The 20,344-nt window shown below is 44.3% G+C and overlaps 1 protein-coding gene across 6 annotated transcripts in view; it reads right to left on the bottom strand.

The window, feature by feature from the left end:
* The window catches only part of CDC42BPA (CDC42 binding protein kinase alpha), a 323,204-nt gene extending 303,207 nt beyond the window's left edge, over positions 1–19,997 (bottom strand). For 4 of the 6 annotated variants that reach the window (XM_047839754.1, XM_047839753.1, XM_047839757.1 and 1 more), the window contains exon 1: positions 18,975–19,995. In XM_047839754.1, coding sequence (XP_047695710.1) covers positions 18,975–19,152 — 178 coding nt within the window. In that variant the 5' untranslated portion in view covers positions 19,153–19,995. Of the gene's footprint in view, positions 1–18,974 lie in introns of all 6 variants that reach the window. The other 2 variants (XM_047839756.1, XM_047839755.1) reach the window with 2 other exon arrangements.
* Between the last annotated feature and the right edge of the window lie 347 nt (positions 19,998–20,344).

Here is a 20,344-nt window from a genome sequence, read left to right on the forward strand (position 1 = left end):
TTCCCTGGTTTTTGCACAAGTCTCCAATATGCACAAACTCATCAGTCCTAGGGAAGCCTAGATGGTGGGCTGGATACCCCACTGGGAGCCCACAGATTGCAAAAAGTAAATTTTTTTGAAAACTTGCATGTCTAAAAGCATCCTTATCCCAACCTCATACTTGATTGAGAATTTGGGCATAAAATTCCAGTCTGGAAGTCATTTTTCTTCAAACATTCACATCATCTTCTAGCCTCCAGTCTTGCTGCTGAGAAGCCCAGAGCCTTTCTGATTGCTGATTCTGTGTATACTTTCCCTTTGGAAACTTTCTGGGTCTTGTTGTTTGTCCCAGATTCTGAGAATTCCACAGTGTATTGGTTGTGAATCTTGATGTGAATTTATCTCCACCCATCGTGCTGGGTATAGAGAAACTCATAACCTTCGGTTCCAGAACATGTTCTTGAATGATTTCATGATGAATTCCTTCCCTCTACTCACCCTACTGAAACTCCTATTATTCAGACTGTTATTCAGATCTCCTAAACTGGCTTAAAATGTTCTCGCTATCTCCTCTTTCCTCTTTGTAGTTTTTGCTCTGTTTTCTGAGAAACTTTTTCTGCCTCACGTTCCAACTCTGTGCTGAGGTTCTAATTTGAGCGATCACATTTTTAACGTCAAAGAACTTTCTTTCATTATCTTTTATTCCCTTCTATGACATCCTGATTTATTTCACGGGTTTTCTCTTATCTCTAAGAATACTGAGAGTTTTGTGTGTTTTTGAAGTTACGCTTTCCCTACAGAGTCTGTTTTGTGTAAGCTGCCTTATTTATTTATTTTTTATTTATTGTCTGTTTGCTTGTTTGCAGCTATGCCTTATGCAGTAGAGGCTTTCCTTGGGTATCTGGCAATCTTTGGTTTCCTGTTCCTATTTCTATTCATGCCATATTACGTATGAGAAAATGAAAAGACGATCTGAGGCTCTGAACCCTTGGGTGAAGCCCACGGAACAATGACCCTCATCGTAGCATGACTGCCGCAGCCCTCTCCTGAAGGATCCCCGATGTCTACGCACCACTGGGTCTTCCCAGGCTGGTCAGATTCGCCTGAGAGACTCTTCTGTCTTTGTGACGAAGGCCTGTTGCCAGCATGCTGGGAGCCAAGTAGAAGTAAATAAACATTTTTTTAATCTTATTTTCAGCATGAAATGCCCACCCTAAACTACCTTCAACCCAGAGAAGCTGTTTTACTGAGAATAACCATCCAATCTCTAGGGAGAAAAGACTACAGTAGCCCAGTGCACAGAGTAGGGAAGGCTTGAGAGTTCCTGCTGCTTATAAAACACTTTCAATCAATCCTCTGTAGTTTAGCCCCACCCCCAACCTCAACTTTCAGAGGTTCCTGAAGGTACCAATTTCTAAGATGTTGGAGGATTCTGCCAGGTAAACCGGGTAGGTGTTCAGCTTTCACTATTACTGAGGGTTCTCAGATCTGCTAATTCTGTCATTGCTCATCTGCCTACTTTTCGGCTTCTGTAACTTCACTGCTAGACAATCCCTCCTGTTTTTCTCATCCTTGAATGTTTATGACTTTTCAAAACATTCTTTTACTATGGTTTTAGAAGATGGTAGAAGGGGACGAAATTATATTTGTGCGTTCAATTCATAATCACCAGACTTTAAGGCTTATGTCAGACACTGTGCAGATTTATAAATAATACTTTAAGTAAGAAAATTTTAACTTGACAAGTTAAACATTATTCGATTTTATCTTATTCCTTTAAACAGTAGCACCCTTGGGGCGCCCGGGTGGCTCAGTCGGTCGAGCAAGCGACTTCAGCTCAAGTCATGATCTCCCGGTCTGTGAGCCTGAGCCCCGCATCGGGCGCTGTGCTGACAGCTCAGAGCCTGGAGCCTGCTTGGGATTCTGTGTCCCTCGTTTGCTCTGCTCCTCCCCTGCTCATGCTCTGTCTCTCTCTCAAGAATAAATAAAACATTAAAAAAAAAAAACTTTTTTAATGTAAGCAGTAGCACCCCACAAAACACTTGTGTACAGACTGTCAACTGCTAAGGGAGCGGTTTGTGAACCACTACTCATGAGAAATCACTTCTGAAATAAAACAGGATAAATCAATGAGGAAAGTCCCTGACATACAAATAAATGATTTCCATGCAATGCTTCGAGATCAAATCTACTGCTCTCAGCCTTGCCTAAGCAAGTATAATGGCATTAATTCATTCAGCCAACATTACCAAACGCCTACTGTGTGCCATGTGTACTAGGACGGGCAGGGCTGGTGGGGGGCGGGGGGGGAGGGGGGTGGTACAGAGGATGAGTTTCCAAACAAATTAACCAATGAGTGAAAAGTCATGGAATAGTCAACATTTCATTACCGCTGGAGCAAAAGGTGAGTGTGGCACAAAAGGGCAACACAAGAGAACGTGGGGGGATGATGGATCTATTCTGCATCTTGACGTTGGCCAAAACTCACAGAATATATACCAAAAAGGGTAAATTGCACTATATATAAATTTTGAAAAGATTTTTTTTTAATTTTTTAAAGATGAGAATGGGAAATAAATCTAAACAAAATTAGATACACACAGATCAAAGTAGGCACGGGTGAAATCATGGTGGACCAGAGTAGGGTGCTGAAGGCTGAACTAGATGAAAAGGATGTCCACATAAAAAGGCTGCATGTGAGCACTTCTGGGACATTCCTGCCAGAGATGTACTATCATGAAGAAACAAACCCAAATTTAGAGTTATCACGAATGCTGAGAAATAGCTGGCCAGTAATCGTCAAAAGGCTCAGTCAAGGGGCACCTGGGTGGCTCAGTCGGTTAAGCAACCGACTTCGGCTCAGGTCACGATCTCGCGGTTCGTGACTTCGAGCCCTGCGTCGGGCTCTGCGCTGACAGCTCGGAGCTTGGAACCTGCTTCGGATTCTGTGTCTCCCTCTCTCTCTGCCCCTCTGCCATTCATGCTCTGTCTCTGTCTCAAAAGTAAATAAACATTAAAAAAAAATTTTTAAAGGCTCAGTCAAGAAAGTTTAGGGAAATCTGAAGACCTAATCCAAACCGAATGAATACTAAAAGACGTGACATCCAAATGGAACATGTGACTCTAAACTTTTGCTATAAAACTATCATCAGCACAACTGACAAAACCTGAAAGAGGTCTAAAGATCAGATGACAGTAATACATACATCAGTGTCAGTTTCTTGATTTAAATTTTTTTCTTTTTAACGTTTATTTACTTTTGAGACAGAGACAGAGCATGAACAGGGGAGGGGCAGAGAGAGAGGGAGACACAGAATCGGAAACAGGCTCCAGGCTCCGAGCCATCAGCCCAGAGCCCGACGCGGGGCTCGAACTCACGGACCGCGAGATCGTGACCTGAGCTGAAGTCAGACGCCCAACCGACTGAGCCACCCAGGCACCCCAGTTTCTTGATGTTAATAGCTGCATCACATTTATGCAAGAAAATATTGAAAATACACACAAAAATATTTGGGGATGATACAGGAAATGAATACGCAACCTACTCTCAAATGGTTCAGAGGAAAAGACACTGTACTTTATTTGCAATGTCTGACATTGTTTCAAATTTCTTTTAATTATTTTTTTAAGTGAAGAAAAAGATGAGGAAAACAGACAAGGATTGTATCACTTAAACTTCCATATGCCATGGTAAGGAGTTTAAATATCATTCTAAAAACTATCAGTACTCATTGTAGGACATCAAACAGGATGTTGATATGATCAAAGAATCAGGTTGTGTTTTTTTAAACATCTGTCTATTCACCTCACGCCAGTCAGAGTGGCTAAAATGAACAAATCAGGAGACTACAGATGCTGGCGAGGATGTGGAGACACGGGAACCCTCTTCCACTGCTGGTGGGAATGCAAACTGGTACAACCACTCTGGAAAACAGTGTGGTGGTTCCTCAAAAAATTAGAAATAGATCTACCCTATGACCCAGCAATAGCACTGCTAGGAATTTACCCAAGGGATACAGGAGTGCTGATGCATAAGGGCACTTGTACCCCAATGTTTACAGCGGCACTCTCAACAATAGCCAAATTATGGAAAGAGCTTAAGTGTCCATCAACCAATGAATGGATAAAGAAGTTGTGGTTTATATATACAATGGAATACTACTTGGCAATGAGCAAGAGTGAAATACGGCCTTTCGTAGCGACGTATGTAGAACTGGAGAGTGTGATGGTAAGTGAAATAAGTCATACAGAGAAAGACAGATACCATATGTTTTCACTCTTATGTGGATACTGAGCAACTTAACAGAAGACCCTGGGGGAGGGGAAGGAAAAAAAAGGTTACAGAGAGGGAAGGAGGCAAACCATAAGAGACTCTTATAACCTGAGAATAAACTGAGGGTTGATGGGGGGTGGGAGGGCGGGGAGGGTGGGTGATGAGCACTGAGGAGGGCACCTGCTCGGATGAGTACTGGGTGTTGTATGGAAGCCAATGTGACAATAAATTTCATATTAAAAAAATAAAAAATAAATAAAAATAAAAATCCGTCTATTAAACAAAGGCCCTGGGTAGGATTCACAATACTTTCAGGTGAGGGACACATGTAATAATGAGGTCACAGATCATTTAGCATTTAATGGAGAAACAAGAGCATGATTAGCGAGGTCAGTAAGATCCCAGGAATGCAATCCATTTACACCCGCTTGACACAGACACGTCAACAGAGCCACAGGTTGAATAACACCAGGGTAACCCGTACTTGAGATTACCACGGGAACACAGACAAAAGAAACAAAATCAACACACTTAACCACAACCTCATGAGATGTAACACGGCAAGGACTCCTGGAGAAAACTGTCACCCTAGCACACATCTGTCAGAAATGGAATGACACGTTACAAAGGCATGCAGCAAAGAGGCAGAAATAGAAATCACACTAGACTTGCAAATACTACTGTGGTTTTTCACCAAAAACTCTAGGAAAATCTTGGTAAGTACGGAGCACAGAGAAGCTTTATGATATCATACCAGTATGTCAGCCTGACTACATACCTGAGCTGTTAGTCTGTTTTTAAATGCTTCTTAGTTATAATTTTTGGTCAGGGCAAGGCCATACTTAGCTAGCAGTACAACCTTAAAACGGGGCATTAGCCACTGCAAGCTTTTCCTAATCTTTTTAAACAAGCATTTTTTAAATCTTAGGACAGAAGTAAATGCTTGACTGCTTTTATTTTTTTTATAAATTTTTTTTTCAACTTTTTTTTTTATTTATTTTTGGGACAGAGAGAGAGAGAGAGAGAGAGAGCATGAACGGGGGAGGGGCAGAGAGAGAGGGAGACACAGAATCGGAAGCAGGCTCCAGGCTCTGAGCCATCAGCCCAGAGCCTGACGCGGGGCTCAAACTCACAGACCGCGAGATCGTGACCTGGCTGAAGTCGGACGCTTAACCGACTGCGCCACCCAGGTGCCCCGCTTGACTGCTTTTAATAATATCAGGGTCGGGGCGTCTGGCTGGCTCAGTCAGAACAGTGTGAGACTCTTGATCTTGGGGCTGTAAGTTCGAGTCCCACGTTAGGTGCGGAAACTACTTCAAAATAAAATCTTCCAACGTTTTTTTTTTGTTTTTTTGGTTTTTTTTTATTTTTGGGACAGAGAGAGACAGAGCATGAACGGGGAAGGGGCAGAGAGAGAGGGAGACACAGAATTGGAAACAGGCTCCAGGCTCTGAGCCATCAGCCCAGAGCCCGACGCAGGGCTCGAACTCACGGACCGCGAGATCGTGACCTGGCTGAAGTCGGACGCTTAACCGACTGCGCCACCCAGGCGCCCCTAATCTTAAAAAATAATAATGACAGTATCAGAGTCAACTTGGAGCCACTCCCAGTAAACCAGATATTAAAGAATGGGACTCTGGTTGTACCAGAACAATTACACTGCTTTTACAAAACCCTCATAAAATCTAACTACGCTTGTTCTATTTCACAGCCATGACAATATCTCAAATTCTGTTCCAATGCAATGGTTAGAGAGCTAGCTGGATCAAAAAACGATCAAGCTCTACTGAAAAAAAAAAAAAAAATACTAGGTTAAGCAGGAGCATCTTTGCAAACCAGGAACTGCACATATAAACTCAAAGGTACATATCAAGTCTTCCTGTCCTTTGTAAACACATATCCACCCCATGCAGAACTCCCCGCTAACCTAAGAACCGCTGTCAGGCTGGCTTCTAGGGGATGCAAATGAAGTGCTGAAAAATGTTAAGCAGGGAAAGGATAAAGGCAAGTCCTTCAATTCTCCACCTCTGGAGTTTGATGTAAATTGCGACGATATTCAAAACCTATGTGATAAAGAATTTAACAACCACCCCGTGTCACAAAACCAGTTGAAAGGCTCTGCCGCTGCCTGTGGATTCTTAGCGTCCACCAGCCATTTCCCAAACTCTGCCAACGTTCCTCATAAAAAGGGCTCCAGGGGCGCCTGGGTGGCGCAGTCGGTTAAGCGTCCGACTTCAGCCAGGTCACGATCTCGCGGTCCGTGAGTTCGAGCCCCGCGTCGGGCTCTGGGCTGATGGCTCGGAGCCTGGAGCCTGTTTCCGATTCTGTGTCTCCCTCTCTCTCTGCCCCTCCCCCGTTCATGCTCTGTCTCTCTCTGTCCCAAAAATAAATAAACGTTGAAAAAAAAAAATTTTTAAAAAACAAAAGCAGTTGCTTTTAAAAAAAAAAAAAAAAAAAAAAAAAGGGCTCCAAAGACAAATGACTTAGGCAAATTCTAGGTAAAACAAAGTTAAAAGGGGTTCTGTACGGCAGAACTTTTTTTTTAAGTTCTTTTTTAACGTTTATTTATTTTTGAGAGAGAGTGTGCAAGTGGGGAAGGGGCAGAGAGAGGGGGATAAAGGATCTGAAGCAGGCTCCATGCTGACAGGCTGACAGAAAGCCCGATGCGGGGCTCGAACTCACGAACAGCGAGACCACGCCCTGAGCCGAAGTCAAACCGTCAACCGACTGAGCCGCTCAGGTGCCCCTGGATTGCAGAACTTTTAAAAACTTTCACTCTGGGGGCGCCTGGGTGGCGCAGTCGGTTAAGCGTCCGACTTCAGCCAGGTCACGATCTCGCGGTCCCGGAGTTCGAGCCCCGCGTCGGGCTCTGGGCTGATGGCTCAGAGCCTGGAGCCTGTTTCCGATTCTGTGTCTCCCTCTCTCTCTGCCCCTCCCCCGCTCATGCTCTGTCTCTCTCTGTCCCAAAAATAAATAAACGTTGAAAAAAAAAATTTAAAAAAAAAAAAAAAAAACAAAAAACCTTTCACTCTGATGTGTTTTGTCATATCCAAAGATACAATAAAACTACTGCCATATTCACTGAACTCTTAATCTTCAGAATAATCATTTACATCCCTTGAAACGCCGTTTAGGAAACAATCGTGTTCGCTGTTCTTTTCTTCATATTCCCTGTTAGACCACAACATGTACTTGTGGGTGCTGCATAGTCTTTAGTCCACAATCAGTCTTAAGTGAGCAATGCATCAATGACCTTTCACGGTTATTTTAATCTTCTGATTCGAGGTCCAAAACGCTACCACTCATTTGCAGATTGGAGCTGTGTAGGTATAAAAATAAAACGTAACTAGCCACTTAGTAATATGTGCTGTTGGTGATACAAAGGATGCATACTTGTTTGATGTTTGGTGAAAAACAGTTCAGTTAATAACAAGATGTTCCAATGCAAAATACCTTGTCCAAAAAGAAGGAATAAGATGCTGTCTGCATAGTCACATAAGGAAAGACATTTCCATACAAAATACAAAAAAAAAAAAAAAGCATTTTAGTTCTAACTTTATCATAATGCTAGACAGAAACTTCGAAAACAAAAAACCAGAAAAAAACAAAAAACAAGAAAATATAAATCACCAGAAAAGGAATAAACCTAGACCAACTTTCAACCTTTTGGCAAAATAAGCTCTTACTATTGTCTGTTTTTTCACAGAGGATAGAACAGACTTAGAGAGGCTACGCAGCTGGCTGAGATCAGCTAGCCAGGAATCCAAGGAGTCAGTCTGGATGGAAAGCCCACGCTCTTTACCAGGATGCTGGTGTAGACCAGGAACACTTCAGGTTGCAGATCTTCACCATGGAAACTCTAAGAAAATTTAATTAAGCTTGATCACTACGAATCGAGCAAAGAGAATAGGTGGGGGGTTTTTCACTGATTAAGCCTACGGTGATGTTTAAACAATTTGAAATAAAACCAAAACATAAATGACCACACGTGACTGAACTCATTCGCGTGTATTCTTAGAAGACTGTTTTCATCTATATGGGCAGTGCTTTCAGGCATAATTAGATTGGGGGAGAGAGGAAGTGTTGATGGGGAAGGAAGGAAAAATAAATGTAGATCGGAGGGGGACAAAAAGCTAATTAATTTCTCCCCTGTAAGCTACTCGTCTTTAAATAATCAAATTCAATTATCCTCTAGTCTTATTATCTGCCACCCTGATATCCAGAGGAGTTTATGGTAAAAAACAATGATTACAGTAGTTGGCCCTTATCCTTGGGGTGTATGTTCCAAGAACCCAGTGGACTCTGAGGACAGTACTGAACCGTGCATACGTTGTATTTTTTCCCATAAGTCCGTACCTATGATAAAGTTTAATTTAAATTTTAGGCACAGTAAGAGATTAACAATAACTAATAGTAAAACATAACAATCATAGGGGCGCCTGGGTGGTTCAGTCAGTTGAGCGCCCGGCTCTCGGTTTCGGCTCAGGTCATGATCTCATGGGTGGTGAGTTCGAGCCCCGCATCAGGCTCCGCGCTGACAATGCAGAGCCTGCTCGGGGATCTCTGCCCCTCCCCTGCTCATGCGCTCTCTCTCAAAATAAAGTTTAAATAAACTGTAAAAAAAGTAACAATTACAAAAGTACACTACAATAAAAGTTATGTGAATGTGGCCTCTCAAAATACCTCCCTGTGCTGCACTCACCCTTCCTGTGACAACATGAGAGGACACAATGCCTGTGATGAGGAGATGAGAGGTGAGCCACCACAGGCATTGTGACACAGCATGAGGCTACCACTGACCTTCTGACGATTTACTACTTTATTGTGCTTCGTTCATATTTTTTGTTTTTTTGTTTTTGTTTTTTTTTACAAACAAAGTAAATGGCAGCTTCACGTCAAGCTGCACCACTGCTCCCACAGCATTTGCTCACTTCACGTCTAGGGCACGTTTTGGTAATTCTTGCAACATCTCAAAGTTCTCAGTACTGTTCTATTTGTTATGGCGATCCAGTGACCACTCATCTGTCATGTTACTGCTGTAACTGCTTAGGGGCGCTGCGAACCATGCCCACAGAACATGGAGAACTTGACCAATAAACTCTGTGTTCCCACGGACCCACTGTGTCCCCATGTCTGCCCCTCACCCCGGGCCTCCCTGTTCCCTGAGACGCACCAAGGCTGAAATTAGGCCAATTAACAACCTGCAATGGCCTCTAAGCGTTCAAGTGACAGGAAGAGTTGCACGTCTTTCACTCTACAAAGTGACCAGAAATGATCAAGCTCGGTGAAGAAGGCATGCTGAAAGCCAAGACAGGCGGAAAGCCAGGCTGCGTGCACCCAACAGCTAACTTATAAACACAAAGAAAAAGTTCTCGAAATAAATGCAATGTGCTACGCCAGTGAACACACGAATGGCAAGAGAGCGAAACAGCCGTACTGCCGACATGGACGAAGCGTCCGTGGTCCGGACGGAAGAGCCAACAGCCACGACATTCCCTTAAGCCACAGCCTGACCCAGAGCAGGGCCCTGGCTCCCATCAAGTCTGTGAAGGTTCAGAGAGGGGAGGAAGCCGCAGAAGAGAAGTCTGAGCTGGCAGAGGCTGGGTCACAAGGTTTAAGAGAAGAAGCCGTCTCCATAAAAGTGCAAGGTGAGGAAGCAAGTCCGATGGAGAAGCTGCACCAAGTTCTCCAGAAGGTCCAGCCGAGAGAATTAATGAGGGGGCTACACTCAACAACACGTCTCAGTGTAGACAGAACAGCCTCGCACTGGAAGACGCCATCTAGGACTTTCATGGCTGGAGAGGAGTCCGTGCCTGGCTTCAACGCCTCAAAGGACAGGCTGACTCTCTTGTGAGGGGCTAATGCAGCTGGTGAGGACTTTAACTTGAACCCTACGTCCATGTGGCATTCCAAAAATCCAAGGGCCCTTACGAACTATGCTACATCTATTCTGCCTGTGCTCCAGAAACGGAACAAGGCCTGGGATCACAGCACATCTGTTTACAGCATGGTTTATTGAATTATTTTTTTAATTAAAAAAAAATTTTTCTAAGTTTATTTATTTTTGAGAGAGAGAGATACACAGAGTGTGAGCAGGGGAGGGGCAGAGAGAAAGGGAGACACAGAATCCGAAGTAGGCTCCAGGCTCTGAGCTGTCAGCACAGAGTCCGACGCGGGGCTCGAACTCACAGACTGTGACATCATGCCCTGAGCCCAGTCGAACACTTAACCGACTGAGCCACCCAGGTGCCCCTGGCTTACTGAATATTTTAAGCCCACTGGTGAGACCTACTGCTCAGAAAAAAGATTACTTTTAAAACACGACTGCTCACTGACAGCACTGGGCACCCAAGAGCTCTGATGGAGACAGACAATGAGATTCATGTTGATTTCATGTCTGTTAACATGACATCCATTCTGCAGCCCACGGATCATGAAGTAATCTTAACGTTCAAGTCTTATTACAGAAGAAATAGGTTTCATTAGGCTACAGCTGCCACAGATAGTGATTCCTCTGATGGATCTGGGCAGAGTAAATCAAACACCTTCTGGAAAGGATTCACCTTTCTATTTCATCTATTCTAGATGCCACTAGGAACATTTGTGATCTGTGGGAAGAAATCAAAGTACCAGCATTCACAGGGGTTTGGAAGAAGTTGGTTCCAGCCCTCAAGATGCCCCTTCAAGACGTCAGGGGAGGGAGCCCCTGCAGCTGTGGTGGAAACAGCAAGGGAACCGGGGTCAGAAGTGGGGGCTGCAGACGGGAGGCCTGCGATCTCCTCGTCAAACCTGATCGGATGCGCACATGGTTTCTGGAGGTGGAAGGTCCTCCCGGTGAAGACGCTGGGAAGACCGTTGAAATGACAACGGAGGATTTGGAACAGACATCAGCTGAGCCGATAAGGCAGCGGCAGGGTCTGAGGCAGGACTCCAGTCCCGAAAGAAGTTCTGCCAGGGGTCAGACGATCAGGCTGCGTCGTGTGTTCCAGAGAATTCGCTCATGAAAGCAAGAGTCCAGCAATGAGGCGAACTTATCTTATTTTCAGAAACTGCCCCAACCCCAACCTTCAGCCCCACCACCCCGACCAGTCAGCAGCCGCCAACAGGGAGGCAAGACCCTCCAGCAGCAAGATCACGACTCACTGGAAGCTCAGATGGTTACCGTTTTTTAGCACTAAAGTATTTTTTATTTAAAGTATGTCCATTTTTTTTAGACATAATGCTATTGCACACTTAGTAAATAAACCTAACCTTTATATGCAGTGGGAAACCAAAAAATTCAATTGAATCATTTATTACAGTATTTGCTTTATTGTGGTGGTCTGGAACCAAACCCACAATATCTCCAAGGTATGCCTGTATGCGTGTTTTTCTCTTCAATAAAAGAATTGTATTTTCTGGTTTCTTTACGCTACATATAAATAGGTGCTGGCACTTGAAATCCATAGCTTCACATATACAATGTTATAGCAAGTTGTGAAATTCCACACTGGTCCAAAAGTCTGAAACCAATAGCTTAGTTAAAACATTGTAACCTTAGAAAAAACAATACCTAGTACTACAACGAATTCTAAAACAGTAAGTCCTTGACCTTTTCCTCTTAAATATCACAAAGTAATGAATCAAACTGTTTCAGATAAATATTTTCGCAACACGTTACCAATTACAGTAACGAAAGCTACAAAAGATAAAGTGAGAATTTCTGTATTTATAGTGATTCCCTATACTTGAAAAGCAAGTTTATTCACTTATTTTTTTTTTTTCAAGAGAGAGAGAAAGGACAAGTTGGGGAGAGGGGCAGAGAGAGACAGAGAAAGAATCCTAAGCAGGCTCCACTCTCAGCACAGCCCAACGCAGGGCTCAATCCCACAACCCCGGGATCATGACCTGAGCCGAAATCAAGAGCCAGACGCTCAACCTGAGCCACTCTGACTCCCTGAAAAGCAAGTTTAATTAGAGCAAGAAAAGGTCGTAATTATTCTTCTCAGTAATTTCAAGGACTGTAGGGGTTGATCGTACTGGTTCACTATTTTACATCTAATTTCACTCTACTTTCTAGGATGCTTCTCCTAGATGTAATAGTTCATCGGCATCGCTCTTGTGCTAGTCCACATGATCAAGTTTATCTCTCAGTTCACATGACCATCACACAGAAGACCATTAAAAGTCCACAACCACTAAGTAAAATACAACTTACTCAAATTATGATTCTTCCTCAAACCGCAAGGTATCCCAAAGTTTCCCAAAATCATCTCCTTCTAACCCTGATACAAGAAACACCATGACCTCGTAATAAAAGAGTGTTTCTCAAAGGGTGTCCCATGGAATACTTGTTGTCATACATCATTCAGGTATGGTTTAAAGAAAAAAAAAAAAAAAGACGAGGGGCGCCTGGGTGGCCCAGTCAGTTAAGCATCCGACTTCAGCTCAGGTCATGATCTCGCAGTTCCTGAGTTCGAGCCCCACATCAGGCTCTGCGCTGACAGTGCAGAGCCTGGAGCCTGCTTTGGATTCTATGTCTCCCTCTCTCTCTGCCCCTCCCCCTATTCATGCTGTCTCTGTCTCTCAAAAATAAATAAAACATTAGAAAATTTTTTTAAAAAATGATGATTCTCTCATCATATATATTTTTTTCTCATCATGTGTAATATATAATATATATATATTCTCATCATATATAAATTCTAGAGTAACTGGCACTACTCTTGATGTTTACTTTTGTTTAAAATAGTTTCCCAAATTTATTTAGTCACATCAACATCTGCCTCCCCTCTCCAGCCACAAAGCACCTATTAATATCCCCTGGATTTCCAAAGCACCTGTTCAAAGTAGGGATGGGGCTAGACTGCAGAAGCCCTAATTCCAAAACAGAAAAGAGTTACACCACGAAGAAGCAAGGGGCAAGAAGGAAGGGGGGAGCGGGTCTGCACCCTCCCCGCCCCGCTCCTGGTCACCACGAGAGCTAACGTGCAGCAGATATAGAAGCGCCAGGAGGCGGGGTAGGAGGGCTGGCCAGCAAAGGGCCAGCCATTCCCCGTGTGCTAAGTGGAAAAAGGCAGTGGACGCTAGAAAGTGAGTTCAGAGCAACTAGACCACAAGAGCTACCGAGGGGCCCTGATGAGTATCAGTGGGGAAGAGAAATCCCCTCATGTACAAAGGAGTTTTGTAGGCAGTGGCCAGAAACGACAGCCACTCGTATATCTGGGATGACCTAAACGTGCAGTGCGGGTCATTCAAAAACAAAAGTCTTTATGTAAAGAACTTCTGGACTGATTCACATACTGACAAAGCAGCTGAGCAATTCTTGGCCATAGCTTCCGAAAACCTTACATCACTCCCACTGGCACTTTCGTGTGAGTAATAAGGGATCAGAAAATCTATGGCACTAGCAAAGCCTTCTCACTTGCATCCACTATAGAGTTCATCTGGAGTAATGGGAAGACAGAACCAAAAAACACCAGAGTCTACAGGTCATAGGGTTATCCCTCCTGTTTGCCACACTTACACAACTCTGACAATCAGTGAGTCAACATCCAAGACCCCAAGCCAGAAAAGGAAAAATGTCAAAGGAAAAGGAAATGAACCATCAAAGACAATACAAAGGAGTATAAAGTCAAGTTCTCCGTTCACTGAGTTCTTGTAAATTAAAAATACTCATTCACAGCTCGGACTTAAGCAGCAACCCAGGAAAACACTATATCCACGCTCATTTTCTAGTCCGTCCTTTCTCCCGTTCTCCGTCTCTCCTTCCTAGTTCCTGGTCCCTTTCTAAACTCCTCTCCATTAAATTCTCCAGTCTGTCCCTTTTTTTTTTAATGATGTGCACTTTTCTTTCTGAAAAAAAAAAAAGAACTATGTCTACAATCTTTTTGCCGTTAAACAGTCAACATATATTAGCTTCAATCTACACTAGAGTTTCAAACTCTTTTGATCCCGATCTACAGTAGAAATACAGAAAAACAAAGAGTTTGACAGGAAAATACTTATTCTTTCTAAACACAATGTACTTGATATTCTCTATTCTGGTCTGTTTAATTTTTTAAATGCTCTCTGGACTCAGTAAATTGATTTTAAAAGCTATCAAAACAATAGGATGGAAACAATGAGCTACCCACACAACATACTGGCACTAAGTGTACCAAAAGAGAAAAGGTTTCAAAGAAACTAACCGCCAAAGTGAAGTGTAGTATAACAAAGTGTTAATTTGGACGAAGTTTGGTTCCTTTACCCTAAACAGCCTGGGCTCACTCTGTACTAGTAACCGAGTCCCAGGAATTAGGAAATGTTTCACAAAACTGCCAACATTATGCTGCTTGTTTTTACACTGCTATGCTAAGGTATGCCTTACATTTCCATATGAAAAATAAATTCCTAAAATTCTTAAAGTGTTAATCCTAACATCCCCACTCTCACTCACAGCCATATATACTTTTGAAAAGAGACGCAATACCATACGATTTCACTCATAAATGGAATTTAAGAAATAAAACAAGTGAACAAAGGCAAACACAAAAACAAACAAAACCAGACTCTTAAACACAGAACAAACTGGTGGTTGCCAGAGGGGAGATGGATGGGGGGGAGGGGGGGGGTTGCCAGAGGGGAGAAACAGAGAAAGGGCTTAAGGGGACATTTATCTAGAGCACTGAGTAATGTACAGAATCGTTGAATCCTTGGATTGCACACCTGAAACTAATATAACACTGGACGTTAATTATACTTCTATTTAAAAAAGAAACAGAAAAAAGAGAAACAGAAAAATAATAGACATCACCTACTATATCAGCACTGTATTAGATCAAAAAATTATACTTACTGTCATTCTTAGAATAAGACTAAATTACTGGCAAGTATAAAGGAAACAAGTGCCCAACCTGTATTTCTGATGACATTGGTGATAATCCTGAGGACTTTAAATAAAATAAATTTAATCATCTGTATCACATGAACACTTTGATAGTTTGGCGTGACAAATTCTACTAACCTACAGCTGAAGTGAAAAACAAAGCATCCTAGAAAAGATTCAGATGATTCAGATCCTTCTAACAAGCCCTCATCACCTCACCTAACTGACCCACATGTGAAAAGATGTTAATAAGCTTCAAAACCACCCCAATGAAAGGAAAAGTTTAAACCCCAGTACCAGCTGAGGTGCTCTGGTAATAAGTTTCTTACTGACTATTTAGATGTATGAGTATGCATATACTAAATAACCTACAAAATTAAGGATAACTTAAATGAGACTACCAAGTACAAGATTCAGAAAGCACCAAAAAACAGTTATCCACACACAGCCTTACATGCTTCTTTTGTTATTAACATTATCTGACATCTATGTTTTAAGTCAGTTGGTAAAGAAGTCCCTAAAATACCAATTTCCCTTTTCAAAGGAGAGGTAGCCAATTCAGTGAACAAGACAGTCATGTCCTCATTGACAGCAAGTTATAATGTTTATAATATAAACGTTATTTTTATTCATACAATTCTACTGTAAATCATTCTAGAGTTCTACTGCTGATATCAAAGCTATTATTTTATAAACAAACACACAAATCTCTATCATTTCAACAGCTGAAAAACAAGGACACAAGTCTTTCTAATCTTATCAGATATAACTGGAAAATACGCATTATTAAATTTAAGCAGTCTATATAGCCTGAAGGCACTCTTAGCCCACTGCTCTACTGCTCATTGGCTTAATTCCTTCTTCCTCTCTAGGAGTCTACACTTCCTCCCTCAAGCCATCAGCAAGAACAAGGAATGCTGTCCCCCACCCACCCGAGAAAAAAAGTACCTGAGTGAACTGTCAGTTTTCTTGTCATGATAGTGTAACGAACAAAACATTAACTGTACCGATAATAAAAGTGAAATGGACCATAACCAGGAATAAAGTGAAATTGATGGAATGAAGCCACACAGACAGAATCTTGGCTGACTCCATTTTTTACAGTAGCCTATCATCAGCATAAAAATAAGGCATAACTAGATGATGCATTCATTCACGTAAACAGCCAAACACAAATATACCCAGCATGTAATATAGACTATTTAACGACTACTGCTCTACTGTTGCAAATACTGGATCTTTTAAAAAATCAAACTAAAAACTGTGCCATTTCACACAAATCGTAATTATCATATTTAAGCCCAACAAACAATCCCTATAAATTTCCAATACAGACCAAAAAAGTAATGTCTAAGAAATTATATTGGGGTCATTTCGCTATCTGGAAACTTCCTTGATCTACTTTTTATATAATGTTAGATAATAAGAATAAAATAGGGCATTTCCCCAAAAGGTAGTAATCAACTGAGACCCAACAGCTGACCTATATCAATACTTAAATGCAGAGAACACACTGGCATTCTTAACATAAATTCTCAAATAACTTAAAAATAGCAATACCACTGAAGATACATCTCTTGACAGCTCTTCCATTCTTAACTTCTTCCTAGTCCTTAACCAAACTTCTGTGTTTGATAACTCCCACTTTCAAGACCTCATTATCTATCTTACAAATGCCTGAACAGTCACTGCTTGACCCCACAGTGTACAAAGTCCCTAAAAATTCTAGTCTCGTTTTTTCGATTACTGAGAAATACAATATGAATTTACTTGAGACTACGTATCTTTGTCATGTCATATCAGACTTCTAAAAAGACAAAATATGAACGATACCCCTAAAACTTAACCTACTTTAAACGGTGCAAAATCCCTGGTTTGAAATTACTTAAAATACATTAATAAAAATAAAATGTGTTTGGCCAAATATTTATTCGATTTTTGGCTTATTTGGCTTAAATTAAATATGCATAAGCAAGGGTTCTTTTTATAGAGATATAAAAAACAAAGCTCAAGAAAACATACCTAGTGGAAAAATATGCATAAATTATTCTGGCCAAACAGCAAAGTATCGTATTGCACAAAACTACTATGTAAACTCTTAAAAACCAAAAGGCAATTCAGGATATGATTTTCCCTTTTATTATAACTGTACATTTATATTTATTACTGGTGCATAGAGATCTCCCACCATTTCATAGATGAGAAAGAACAGAGATTAAATGACAACCATGATCACTGACAAGAGTGTCGCTATGGAACCATAATCCAAGAACGGGCACTCTAGAAGTACCTAAACCGTTTCTTTGAATTTTCAAAAGAAACACTAGGTAAAGTCTCTACATTTATGAAACAGGGAATGGAAAATTACATATGCTTTATAAAATAGTTTACCCTACACATAAAAATAAAAGACATACAAAACCAGTACCAAAGTCAATCACAATGGTCTCACGCTTAGGAGAAAAGATGGTTTCGAATTCTTACATTCCCAGCATGAGCCTAGGAGCCTGTAAAAACCATCCCATTCACATGTATGAACACACACACACACACACACACACACACACACACACACACACACTTTCAACACCTCATGACATGAAGCTGCTAGAAAACTTCTGATCCGGGCCAAGTTCAATACAATTATTATGGATAGGCCATCTTACGGCCCAGGAGTGATTTACCTGACAAACTAATTTTTAATCAATTTCAAACCAAAAATCAATCAGTCAATCAACCTGACAAACTAATTTTTAATCAATTTCAAACCAAAAATCAATCAGTCAATCAATCAACGAAATAATCACCACTCGACTTGGACTTCAAGAAAATAAAGGTCTACTCGGGAAGGCATCGTAGTGCGAACACCTGCCAACAAAGTAAAATTGTTAGGACCCCACAGGTCCGACCCTGGCCAACACCCCTCGGCGCAGGTGTGGGTGGTGAGGAGTTTCTCTCTCCCAACAGAGGGCCGGGTGTTCAACGCGCTCGCACGCACGTGACCCGGGAAGAAGAACTTAGGCCAAGCCCCCAAGCTTGAAGGTCACATGGAGCGTCTGCGCGCCTCGCCGAGCTATTCGGCTACGGTAGGTCTTCCTCCAAATCCCGTCTCCGGGGAGGGAAATGACGACAAAAGTCCAACCGGCCTAGATCCGAATTAAATTTACAGTTCATCTACCCCTCAAGTGGGAGCTGATCCCAAACATTCCCCACCAAGTACTATCGCAAAATGTCTTAACCATTAGGTCATGCTGTCTTCCAAACATGACAATTTCTGGAAAGTCCGTGTGCGGCAGTTTCCTCTGCGAGTGCCATACGGAGATGAAATAAAACCCACGGGCCACCACCTTCCAGTTCCTGTTGACCCAAGACATGTTCATCTCTCCGCCCATTTCAAGAGCGGTTTCCAGAGCCTGGGAAGGAATGCGTTCCGCCAACCGACACCTTTCAACTGAATGTGTGTTATTCCGCCATGCGCTGGGGCAACCGTGAGCAATAATCCACTTTGCTCATCACCGAATTACTCAAAATCTCTGACGGTTGACCTGAAAACAGAAGTCCTTCCTCCCAAACGCCACTTTAAATCAAGGCAATAATGGGGTAGCGCGGTTTTTACTCTTGGGACAACATCTACCAAAAACTATTAAAAAAAAAAAAAAAAAACTCGGGTAAGTGGGATCCGTTCCCTTCCCGCACAGGTACTTCGAGCTACGTACCAGGCCCGTGACGCGTTTACCATACATGTCACATGGACGATCTATGTCCAGCCACGTACTGATCGCCGAGCCCCGCCGCTCACTCGCGGCGACCCCCCGCAACAACGAAACCACCAATGCCCAACGAAACGGGGGGCGGACTTAGGCCAGGCACACTCACCCCACTCCAGGTATTCGAGAATGTTCTTCTCCCTTCGGAGCGGAGAGTTGTTGCACTCATCGTACAGGCAGATGAGGATGTCCAGCAGCGTCTCGACGCTGAAGCACTGCCCGTTGGTCTGAGCGGGCCCGTCCAGGATGAACTGCTCCAGCTGCCGCAGGCGCACCTCTCCGGACATGTTTGCGCCCCCGTCCGCCGCGCCTCCCCTCGGTCACTGGCGCGCGGGGCACGCGGCGGCCCCGAGCCGGAGTTCTGGAAGCGGTGGGTCCGGTCCCCTCACGCAGCTGTCAGGCCGGGCCGCGGACGCCCGACAACCCCCCCCCGCCCCGCCCCCGAGCGGCCGGGGAGCCCCCCGGCCCGGAGCGCCTGCGATCCCGCGCGCGCACGCCCGGCTCTGCGGGGCGAGCTACCATGCAACGGGGCTTTCGTACATCTTTTCCAAAGAAGAGCACGGTGCAGTCGCAGGAGGCGATCCAAGTACAACGGACCCAAGAGTCCAGACTTCTTTAAAAAAAAACAAAAAAAAAAATTTTTTTTCCTTTGAGAAAGAAAAGAAAACACAACTCTTCGCCTTCATTCAAAATTCACCTCGTGCCACACAACCCCGCAGCGAGCCCGGCCGCATCATTAATGGCTTGGGTCCGATCCGCTCCCGGGGAAGGAGGACCACGGCAAAGGGAGGAAGCCCCCAGAAGGCACTCGGCGGAGGCAAAGGCAGCGCCGCCGCCGCCGCCGCAGAGGCTCCCCGGGCGCCGCGGGCAGAGCGGCCCGGCGGCGGGGTCCGCGGGGCAGCCCCTCGGCGCGCCGCCCGCCCGGCCCTGCCCGGAGGACGCGTCTCCTCCCTGCTCCCGGCGTCCCCCTCGTCAGGGCTCTGCGGCGAGTCCGCTCTCCCGCGGATTCCGGACGACACTCCTCATTTTCCTCGCGGCGTCCGCCGGGGCCTGACGCGCGGGCTGCGGCGGCGCCCGCCCCGGCTCCGGGGGCTGCGGCTACTCGGCCGCCCGCGCCCGCCCCATGGCGGGGGGTCGCCGGCCGGGGGCCTGCGCGGCGCGCGGCGGACGGCCGCTCTCCCCCGCCCCCCTCGGCCGCCCGGCGGCCGCCCCGGAGGCTCCCGACGCCCTGGCGCGGGGCGCGGGGGGAGGGGGGGGCTTCTGGATTCACGGGACGCGGTCGGCGCCTTCTCCCCCTTCTTCACGCCCCGGGGCTCAGGGCATCTTTTCCCCGACCGGGCGCGGGAGGAGGGGTCGGTGCCGCCGGTGAGGAGAGCGGAGGCTGCGGCAGCCCGGCTCGCAGCCACTCCCTTCCTCTCCGTCCCACCCCTCCCCCGCCTTCCCGGCCTGGCGCGCTCGCGCCCTGGGCTCCGCGAGGCT

The sequence above is a fragment of the Prionailurus viverrinus genome, chromosome F1 (assembly GCF_022837055.1).
Source record: "Prionailurus viverrinus isolate Anna chromosome F1, UM_Priviv_1.0, whole genome shotgun sequence".
In the NCBI taxonomy this organism is placed as follows: domain Eukaryota; kingdom Metazoa; phylum Chordata; class Mammalia; order Carnivora; family Felidae; genus Prionailurus; species Prionailurus viverrinus.